Below are 11,357 nucleotides of genomic sequence, written 5' to 3' on the forward strand. Positions count from 1 at the left end.
TCCATTTTAAACAGTGAAAAACAATCCAAGTAGCACTCAAATGTCAAAACCAGGTGTCAATCGGATTTTGACATTTCAATTCCGAGCACGTGGTTTCATGCTTTTGATAGCTGTAAGTAGTTCCGATTAAAGAATTTGGTTTCGCTAGTTCGAATACAGTTCCATTCGGATTAGCGTATTCGCACTGTACTTTTGAATATTTACTTACCACAATTTCCACTGTTTCAAACTAAACGAGAGATATTTTTCAGTGAAATCATTGAATAAAATTTTAAATTTCTGTAGCAAACAGAGCGGAATCCAAATTCGCTAATTGGAACGAATGACAGCTGTCAAATGCACGGCTCGTGCTCGTGAATCGATGAACAATGGGGTCAAAATGTAAACATTAGTTTGACAACTCAATTTTGACGTTTGAGTGCTTTTCAATTCGGACACGTTCAAATTCGTTGCGCTCGCACACCAGCACAAAGCCAAATCGAAAACAAAATCGAGGTGCTGCCAAACAAATCTGTCAAGTCGAGGGGTGAGCCGATGCGGTGCACACGGTTCACAAATTATACTTTTTTGGAGAAAAAAATGGGCGTGTTTATGATGAAACCACGTAAATCAAGATTGATATTTGCTGAACTTTTTCGATAAGCCACAAGTATTCTCTATTTGGCAGAACTGTTCTAATTTAAGGGCTCAAGACCGCACTTATCTTACAAAAAAGTTTTTGAAAAATTATATGGTTCCAATTTATAGACTACGTAGTTTATGCATGATCTTTAATCGTAACATTAAAGTTTTTTCAAGGTACAGTAAATTTGGTCAAAAATCAATTCTAGAAGTGCCTTTCGATGCATTGTTGGATAAATTTGAAAAACTGGCAACAATTTACGGATAGCACTACTCATAAGTTAATTTTAGTGAAATTTCCAGTGCTGCATGCTGTAAATTTAGACACTTCAGAGATAATTGATAGAAACTTACGAATAGTCAGTTGATTGATCCAACAATCCTGTCATCAAAAATTGAGATTTCTTCAGTTTGACACGAAATTAAAAAAAGGGGAAAATGTCATCATATTCTCGTAAAAAAAAATAACAACAACCGCAAATCATTAATTTTTCAAAGGACATTTGGAATTGATTTTATTTTCAAATGGGGAATTCATAAATATATAAAACATCGAAGATTTAGTTTGTATTTTTTTTTGCTTAGTTTTGTTGCGCTGTGAGGTTTTCATAAAACAGTTTATTCTTTCTTTTATTAACTTATACTTTCTTATCCATCTTTGTTGTCTCGAGCAGCGATATTTTTTAAAAGGTACGAAACTGACACATGCACGCTCTCTCTTTCTCTGTTTTAATATTTATTGATTTCCATCTTAATTAATATATAATAACTTTGCATTCTATTTGTTTTGTATTATTTAATTCGATAAAGTTAAAATTTTTGCTCAGATTTTTTTTCTTTCTATCAAAAACTTTTGCTTGTTTGTGCTAGAAAGTGACGAAAAAGGGGGAGACTTATCCTATATGTACAGTATTTATAAAATACAGATGGCTTCTGAGGAGGGGGAGCAAAACCGCCTTTTCGCTTCGCTTTGTGCTGTTTATGTATAAGGTGAGGACTCTGATTTATTGTTGCTTGCTTCGTCTTTCGCTGATGGATGGAACTGTCATTTCGTTTTGTTTTGTGCTTTTCTTTATTGTTTTTGCGCGATAAATTAAAAAAAACTATTGCTTCTTTTGAGGAGGTTTCTCGACCAGGTAATAATTAAGACTCTACACAGAAATGTACACGTTTTTTGCGATTGTGGATGACTTTTTGTTCGTTACTTCCCCCGTGTAAAATTTGCTGACTTGGGGCGACAACTTGGCTACTTAATTGTAAAATTTATAAATTACTATACATCAACACGCCGATGCCTCGCAAAATAGAACTGTCAATTGACGAGACGAAAACGCAAAAAAAAACGAACGCAAAGAGAATTGGGAGAGCAAATTAATTAGCTACGCGTTTAGCCGCTCCGCGGTGGTGATGCCCTAATAAGGGGCCCTAACAAAAACAGCTTAACGCTCACTGGACCTTAATTTAGTTTTAAGGGTACTGTTTTTTTGTTGTTGTTTTTACGTGCGGCGGAGTTAGAAAGCCGGCTTAAGACGTTCACCGCGCGAAGCGCGGATGATTAATGAAAATATAAATAAATTTAATTATATTTTACAATTGCTAATTTCACCGCGCGCAAAGCGCGCTAACGGCCTTTTGTGCACGCCACCGTTTTTCTCTTTCACTCTCTTTTGTTGGTCGCGTCCATTTTTGTTTTGTCTCTTTTTATTATCTCTTTTTTCGCTGCCGCAACGCGGCGCGTTTCGCGCTGACAATTGTATAGGAACATAAATAAATCATGACATAATTTAATAGTTTTCAGTTTGCTTCCCGCTCGCGCGAATGCGCGAGAGTGAGGTTAGGAAAACCCTAAAGCTTTTGTATTGGCACTCGGGAGAAGGGGGAGAGGAGGGGACAAAACGAGGAGTTATTTTTGTTTCTTAATCGACTAAAACACATTTCACCCTTTCTTCTCGACTCGCTTACCTAAGCGCGAAACAAAAACTTACGCGGAAAAAAGAAAACAAAGCATGCCGTGCGCGAAGCGCACACAACAAAAGGAACGTCACGAAAATCTCAAACAGAAATTTGACAGGTTGCTGCGAGCGTCGCGCCGCTGCGCGGCAGAACAAAGGCAGGTTATTTGAACAGTTCGATTTCTTGCTGTTGTTGTTGCTGCTGCTGCTGCTGCTGGTGGTGGTGGTGATGGTGATGGATCGTGTAATTGTTCATCATCATGCTGTAGGAGGAGGCGGCGGCGGCGGCAGCCGCCGGAGAGGAGTTGCTGTTGTTGTTGTTTGCTTCGTTGACATTTGACGTCCCGTCACTGTAACTGCTGTGATGGTTGTGATGCGGGTGCGAATGGTGGTGATGGTAGCCCTTGACGTTGGAGTACGCCGCGGCGTAGTTGGACGCCAGCTCCGCGTTGATGTGGTACACTTGAGCTTGCGACTGAGGTAGTAGATTGCTGGCGCTAGTACTTCGCTGATGGTTGTTGTTGTCGTTGTTCAGTAGGCTGTGACTGTTGGTGTACTCCTCCAGCTTCACCAGACTATTGCTAACTTCACTACTCGCGTTGTTGTTGTTGTTGTTGCTACTGCTATTGCTTCGTCGGTCCAGCGATTCGCAGCCGCTGCTGGCGCTGGTGTTGGCCGAGGTAGAGAACAGGTTGCTCCGGCTCTGGAAGCCGCTGTCGGCGGAGCAGTACGGGTTGTGGAACAGGTTCTTGCTGGCGTTCGTCGTGTCCGGCAGGAACGCACTCTGGAAGTACGACGTCGGGTGGTGGTAGTTCTGGTACCCACTCCCAACGTTCTGCCCGTACTCCGTCGTCCCGAACATCGACGACTTCCCCGTGGTGGCGCTCTCGTAGCCCTTCTCCTGCTTGATCTGCGGCATCCGGATGTTCGCGTTGATATCCTCCTGCTGCTCACCCCCTTCATCTTCTTCACCTTCGGCACCGTCAACTGCCCGGTCTTGTCCGCCACCTCAAGCCCCCGCTTCCCGCTACCCTCCATCCCCCGCCCACCCTTCCCGTCCTCCTTCTTCAGCTTCGCCTCCTCCGCCCGCTCGCTCTTCTTCGCAATCTTCTTCGCCTTGTTCTCGTGCGTCTTCACGTGCTTCGCCAGGTGGTCACTCCGCATAAACTTCTTGCTGCAGATAGCGCACGTGAACCGCTTCTCCCCCGTGTGCGTCCGGAAGTGCCGCTGCAGCTCGTCCGACCGCGTGAACCTCTTCCCGCAGAACAACCACTTGCACAGAAACGGTCGCTCTCCCGTATGCCACCTCAGATGCGCCTTCAAATGACTCGTCTTACCGTAGATCTTCTCGCAGCCCGGAATGTGACAGATGTGCTGCCGCTTGCCCTTCTCGTCCGGCCCCACCACCGGCGGCAGCCCCGACAGCTCGTTGATGCAGTTCGGGCAGGTACAGCGGGCGCACCGACGTTGGGCCTGCGTCTGGTGCGAGTACGCCTCCTCCAGCTTCAGCCCGTACGCCTCGCCGTGCCAGCCCTGGTACATGGACTCCTGCGCGAACCACGGGTTACCCGCCATGTTGTTGTAGTAGCTGGCCGCCGGGTACTGGTAGGACGGGTAGTGCATCTGTTGGGTTCTAGAAGGGGAAAGTCTGTTAGAATCCAGCATTGATGTAGTCAAGACAGCGAGTTAGCCCTTTTGTCGGCGTGATTCACTTGCTTTCCTTCAGAATAGCTTAAAAACTTAATCGTTGACATCTGTCATACGAAGCACGTGAAATATTTCGACAATTTCTAGAATTTGTCGGCATGATTCACTTGCTATCTTTCAAATTAGCTTTTAAACATCAACGTCAACAAACATCTGTCAATAAAAGCATGTGAAACATTCCGACAACATGCCTTTACAAATTCCATTTTTTTTTAATTTGACGAAATCAGAGTGATTTCTAACGAAAATTCCAAATATGAAGCTTCCTCAATGTTATTTGATAACCAACTATCAAAAATCACGTGAAACACGCCGTCAAATCCCTTCATAACCATAGCAGCCCAGTAACTCACCTCGCGCTCATCTCCAACGCGGCGGCTGCGGTGGCCGCGGCCGGGCTCTGCTGGACCATCGCACCGAAGCCGTACGCAGCCGTACTGGCTGCGGCGACGGCCGCGGCGGTCGCGTTAACCGAAGCCGTGACGTCCGGGCTGGCGGCGTTCGAGCCGCCCCCGCCGCCGTTCGTGCTGAAGCTGCTGCTGGCCGTGCTGGCGCCTCCGGCGTTGCCGGTTGAGGACGCGATCGACTGGGTGGGGGAGAGGCCGGCCGAGCCGAGGGACGCCACCGAGCCGAGACTGCTGACGGAGGGGGGCTGCGGCGGGTACTGGTACGGGAGGATGTTGAGGGGGGAGAGCTGGAAGGGAGGGAGAGAAGAAAAGAGAGTTAGATTGGTTGAAGTCATGAAATTTGTCATATTCACAGCAATATCACTCAAATTACGCGTTACTTTACGCGCTTAATTTTGACAATTTTGCACCTTAATGTTGATTGACCTTAGTTTGAGTTGACAGTTTTAAAAAAGATCTTTACGTTACCTTCATAATGGATTTCGTTGAGATACCTTGATTCAATGCATATTTGTAGCGAAACAATTGTTTTTGCAAGAAGTGACATAACAAAACTTTTCTGCAACCTCCGCAAATGTCAAACCAGTACAAAGTTGATGCCGGATCTTTTTTCCGGATCTCTTCCGGAAAAGATTCGGCAACAAATTGGACCAAAGACGAATGTAAACAAACATTAAATCCTACCTGCTACTAATGTAAACATCCGTCGACGTAGGCAGGACGAAACGTTTGTTTACAAATTGTCTTTGGCCTATTTGCATTGTTTTGCTAGTCAGATATGACTTGACTCAAGGCAGTTCAACGAAATTTATTGTTAAGGTAACGTAAAGATCCACTCGCAAACTGTCAAATCAATCACGCCGATAACAAGGTTTTACAATTAGAAGGTAACACAGTGTCAAAATCAGTCAAAGATAGCAAGTGAATCACGCTTACGAAAAGCTGATAAAATTTGACAAAACAAATCAACAAAGGTTCAAATTGAATTTCAAACCGCACAATTTCGTGTCCCCCAAGCCCTCATTCTAATCTGATCGATCGTCTTGCCGGCAATTGGCACCTTTTGGAGGCAAGTTAATGAGGAAATAATTACGGTCCATTAACGGCGGTGTATTGGCGGTCCGAGTCGAGTCGAGAACCGATCCCTGGGAGACATCTCTTGAACTGAAGTTCAAGAAGAAAATTTGAGAAAAAAAAAACGTAATCATCCTTCATTAGAACGTGCCGCCGCAATTCAATTGCAAACGGAAAAAGTTGTGATCGTGAAGCACGTGAAAATTCAATTTTCGGATGCTTGAATGTTTAGATTAGATCGGAATTTCGCCGACAAAAAAGGGTAAAAAAAAAATTAATCGAACCCTTGCAGAGCTAAGCATTTCAATTACCGCTTTTCAAAAGTGTTTACTTCTTATTCTGAAATCATTTCACAAATAGCTTACACTGAAATAAAAAAATAGTACCAAGTTCCTTTATTCTAGGTATTTTGCCTCTTTTCCTAATTTAGTAATCGGGTTTCTTGGATAACTTAATTTTTTTTAAATTTTTTTTTAATAAGAAAAGGAGCCAAAATTCCTAAAATTTAGGAATTAGTACTTTTATTTTTTTTTCAGTGTAATTGAATGTGAGTCAGCAAGACTTCTCTCAAAAGTTTTGACAAATATATTATTTAAATAGTGAAAAATGCCGTGTTTAATACAACTTTTCTTTACTTGAAGTTTCAACAGTTTTGATCGTGAAAAAAAGATGAAGCAAATAAATTTGACTGCGGCATTTTCTACCAAATATTTAGAATTTTCTAAGTTTATTTGGAATAGAAGTTTAACAGAAATAATTATTTCTCGTTTAATGGAAAAAATACTTAACTAAGGTACTTTCAGCCTTATTAAAACGGAGAAAAAATAAGTCACTTAAAATTGCTAAAATTATGTCAAAACCAAACCTACCCATAGCTGAGAAAATGAGGCATCTGTCAGATTTAAGTGAATTTCCTTTAGATCTGGATGAGTTTTACTTAATATACGTTGGATTCCGAGTGAAAACCACTCAAATCTGACAGATGCCCCGTTTATTCAATTCTGATTAGGTTCGGGTTTGACGAAAACTGAATGATTTTGAATTTGCGTGTACAATAATAAGCACTAATCAAAACACATTTTAACATTTTTTGACCTAAAATTGCATTCAAAATGTGTTTTTGGAAATTGCAAAAAATGTTGTTTGCAAGACATTGCAAAACATGAATTTTTCAGCACTTCTCGTATTTATCAAACTAAGTGAACCTCTGATAAATGTAAGACTCGTGCTAAAAACATCTTTTTTCTGCAACTTATTGCATAAACTACTATTCTTCCATTTATGCTTTTTTTCTGTAAAGCACTAAAACGTGATTTTTGAGACCACAAATCAAAAAAAGGCTTAACACTTTTGGATCAAAATAGCTGATGAACTCATTGATATTTTAACAATTTTTAAAAAGAGCACAACTAATATAGAGAAATTTTCAATACATTTTGCTTAATTTTGATTGAAATTTTCTATCATTATTTTGATTTCTTCCTCAATGTTTCCAAAATCTCCAACTATACTTTAGCGGTTTTGCAAACAACGTTGTCTATTTTAGAATCAACTACAGAGTAATCAATTAAATATATCGACGATTTTGGAAAAAAAGCATAAATATTTACAATTTCGACAACTTAGAGTTACCGGATTTGCTGACAGGATTTCTAGCCATGTACATCGGCATCATGTTTTGTTTGTTTAGTTTTTTTGGTAAATTTTGAGCAAAATTGAAACTATTATTTATTGCAACTGTTATTAATTAATTTAATTAGGGTTCAGCAAATTCTCGTGTTTTTTTTAGAGAATAGAGTTAAATATTGTTTATCCAATTTATTTGTCTTGTCAATTAATGCATACAACGAACATTTGATGCTCTAATTATGATAATAAACACATTAAAAAATAAAAAATAAAAAAATAAGCAGAATTATTTTTTAAGCCAACATTTTGATTTCAGTAATAAAATGAGATTGTATTTTTATTGCGTGAGATGCTGTATCAACTCTCTACTTCTACAAAAGAATCATGTATTTATTAACATAAAAGCTTGAAAACAAAATTAAATTTCAATCAAGACCCCATTTGGCCCATGGGCCATTTTTTTACTATCCCCGGACCAGATTAAATCCCGCAAAAGTTTATGAACAATTCGAATAACAATTTAAAAAATGTATCGATTTATATTTAGGCCAATAAGCCCTTTTATTTGACAGAAAATTGAATTAAACTGTGAAGAAATATCAGTTGATTTGAAAACTGCACATTTTCAACTAAATGGCTCATTTTTGTGGCAACATTTGAAAAGGGCGCTTAAGCATTTTGACAGCGGGACTATTTCGCAACTTCCGGGACAAAATGTCACTATTTAACGAAAAATCCGCATTCTTCTAAGGTAGCTGCGAAGATTCACTGTTTCCTAACAACTCCAATTTTTTATAATTTTTTTTACTAGGTTTATCGATATTTTAATAGAGTTTCATTGACCAGAGAAATACCAAAACAGTTATTATGATCTAGATGCGCTTCCCAAATAAACTTTTATTTGGTTAAATCAGCAATTCTAAATGTTGGATTAGATATGTCAGGATTCTAGAAAAAAATTAATTCCTTTAACTACGTTACTCGTTTAGCTTTAAATGAGTAGTTATTGATTATTCTTAAAGAAGAATATGAAGAATTTTTCATGAAAGTTCTAAAACTGTGTCTTTTATTGTTTAACACCAATAATTGACACATATTTTTTTCATTTTCAGTAAATGATGAAAAAACTTTTTCAAAAAGTCCTATGGGAAACCCATGACGCATTAGTTGTTTTGAAAAATTAATCTATAAATACTCTTTACAATGTCGAAATTAAGAATACATTTCAATTAGTTCTAGAATTGTTCAAACGTTGCTTTTGTTTTCCCTTGAAGAAGTCAACGCCAAGTTCTACCTATTTTTTGTAACGGTCACTTTCGTTGACAAATTTTGCTTCCAGGCAAACCCCCTAATCTCGTAATCCCCTCTTTTATTGACCTTCTTTTCAGTACAGTGGCCAACCCCCAAACCCGGCCCCGATCTTTTCAACTCGCTTTTCGTCCAGGTGGGCAACACAACAAACACCCACCCCCAATAAACATTGCCGGGGTCCCATTGACAAATTTGTTGGCCAACTTGGATCCCTTCCAGCGCACCTGTTCATCCGTACTAACCTGCGTCTGACTGCTATTGTTCCACTGGTGGTGATGATGGTTGTGATACTGGGTCATAAAGCTCGGTGAGGCCATCATCTTGTCACCGGGGCCTGCCGCTGCCGCTGTCCCGGAACTCCGGATTAATCACTCTCTCTCTCCGTCCGTCCGTGTCTTCACTGACTTAATCCACGTGCGCGCTCGCTTCACTTGCAACACTTGGGTTTGTTTTGATCACGATAATTAGGGTTGAACACTGAATTCCTCACATTTGGGGGGTTCTTCACAGGTTTCCTTTTTCTGGACGGATTACACACACTCACACACACGCACACGTGTGGGGCCGTTTGTTGAAACAAAAGGGAGCTCCCCGAAAATAGCAGGCCTTGCAGCCGTACACACCATGTAATTCTACACACAACGACCCGAGGGGCCCGCGGATAATCTGCGGCTCGCGCGCGGGCGATACCAATTCTTGCTGTTCAAGGCCCCTTCTTCAGGAGATCCAACGGGAACACGGCGCGCGCGAGAAATTACGTCGGCGACGGCGGTGGCGGCGGATTCAGCATCCACCAGTAATATCCAAGAGTTGTTGTAACTGCTGCTGCCGCTGCCTAGCTTCGACGAGATGCTCTTGATGAGAGAAGCAGAAATTAAACTCTAAACACTATTATTAAGTCCTCTTCTCACTGGCGTTCATTAGGGCCCGAGCGGCTCTACACGCTCTACACAGTGCCTACACGCACACACAGCCAAGCAATCACATACACCGCTAAACGCACCCCCCTTGGGCAGTAGAGGGACGAAGTAGGCGTTGGGTGCGACGCAAGCCCCCGAAAAAAAAACGATCCACGACGCGCTCTCCGTTCTCTCTCGCGAAAGCCGAAGTGCACCCGAACAACACATGCAACGCGCGTTTCAACACGTCGTCGTCGTCGTCGCCTTCTACGATGCTGCTGCTGCTTTAACCCAACTCGCCGAACACACGCGCTCGGCCTCCTTCGAAAGTACAACTGAGCGCGAAGCGGAGCAAAAACTTATAATTATAGGTTACACAGATTGTACGTTTTTCCCTACTCATCCGGCAGACGAATTTCAACTGAGATCAATTTTTGATTTTATTTTATTTTCCTAAAAAAAGGCACCGCACCGCACACACACAGTCGCGTCGGCATCGTCCTCTCTCGCTCGCACCCCTTCACACCACAAATCCCTCCCTCTCCCTCTAACCTTCCAGGGGACCGGATTACCCCTGCGGGACGGCGAGGTGACGATGATTCGGAGTTTCTTCTACCTTCCGCGACGGTGTGTACGTGACACCAACACCACCCTACTGTAAGGAAGGACCTTCCGCTGGTGTGCGTGTGTTAATAGTAGGGTCCAATCGCGGCAGGCTGTATTTAAGAGGGCGGAGTCGACACCCAAACAATTTATTAGGCGCACGCACACCGCGCGAGGGAGCGAGCGAGCAAGTCGGCACGCACACCAGCAAATTTGAAGTGGAGTGCTGAAGGAGGAAGCGAGACGGGTGTTCGAGTTTGCCCGTTGACGACAGTGCTGAGTGTTTTTGTTGACGTTTTGTGACGCACAATTGTCTCGCCGATTTGTGCCGGGGAAATATCTGCGAACAGTCAATGAAAGCTTAATTTGTTGTTGTTGTTGTTGCTACTCCTTCGCAAGGTTGGCAATCAAGATATCAAACGCGGTACGCGTGCTGTCAGAAGGTTACTTCCCAAACACCGACGTCAGAGCTAAGGGCTTTATCAAAAACAAACCACGTGCTCCCCCGAGGAATGGAATGTTCGGGCTTGGAATGCGACATATTTGGAAAATGCACTCAGAATATCACATTACGGACTAGAATCCTTTGTTCTGGAATTTTGAATGGCAAATCAAAGACCCACGCCAATCCATCCGTTAAAAATAATACAAAATGCGGCAGAAATGGTTTCCATGATAAACAAGGCTACAACTGGACTGGTCTAGACAATTCTGGAGCATTCAAAGTTAAAATTAAGGTATTTGAGTGCCTGTTCTTACTCTGCTTCAATTTCTGGAGGAAACAGCAATATTTCTTCTGTAATGAATAAAGGCATTTGCGCTGAGTACAGAAATCTTGCGTCCGTATTAGAAGGATGCTCTAAAATCAGACTGCTTCATATCTCTAAATTTTCAAAAGGGCGGATTGGATGTAAACAATGGGCCTATTATACTAACAGACAACGTTGCGAGATGGACCAACTATGGTCTCAGCAGTCGTATGACAGAAACAAAAAAAAATAACAGACAACGTGAATTGTCAGTAGATCCAGTGGGGTACACTATTTGTTTACATTTAAGGATACGGCCTTTTGAAAGATAACTACAGATTTATGGATTCAAATCAAATGAGACTTAAAGTGTCCACTGAAGTCGGGAACTGGCAAATACGTAAC

At 41.9% G+C, this 11,357-nt stretch overlaps 2 protein-coding genes across 2 annotated transcripts; both read right to left on the minus strand.

Moving 5' to 3' along the window:
* Positions 1 to 1,191: 1,191 nt before the first annotated feature.
* On the minus strand, positions 1,192 to 9,583 carry LOC6052395 (transcription factor btd). The gene is given in 4 exon segments (XM_038267099.1): positions 1,192 to 3,530; positions 3,533 to 4,206; positions 4,634 to 4,974; positions 8,944 to 9,583. Coding segments are annotated over 4 exon segments (1,887 nt in total). The 5' UTR covers positions 9,022 to 9,583; the 3' UTR covers positions 1,192 to 2,736.
* LOC119771266 lies at positions 9,325 to 9,969 on the minus strand. The gene is made up of 2 exons (XM_038267101.1): positions 9,691 to 9,969; positions 9,325 to 9,555 (listed from the first exon to the last, which is right to left on the minus strand). Exons 1-2 carry the CDS (start codon positions 9,826 to 9,828, stop codon positions 9,334 to 9,336), a joined length of 360 nt encoding a protein of 119 aa, XP_038123029.1. The 5' UTR covers positions 9,829 to 9,969; the 3' UTR covers positions 9,325 to 9,333.
* Between the last annotated feature and the right edge of the window lie 1,388 nt (positions 9,970 to 11,357).

Source organism: Culex quinquefasciatus, chromosome 1 (assembly GCF_015732765.1).
Source record: "Culex quinquefasciatus strain JHB chromosome 1, VPISU_Cqui_1.0_pri_paternal, whole genome shotgun sequence".
NCBI classification, from domain to species: Eukaryota; Metazoa; Arthropoda; class Insecta; order Diptera; family Culicidae; genus Culex; species Culex quinquefasciatus.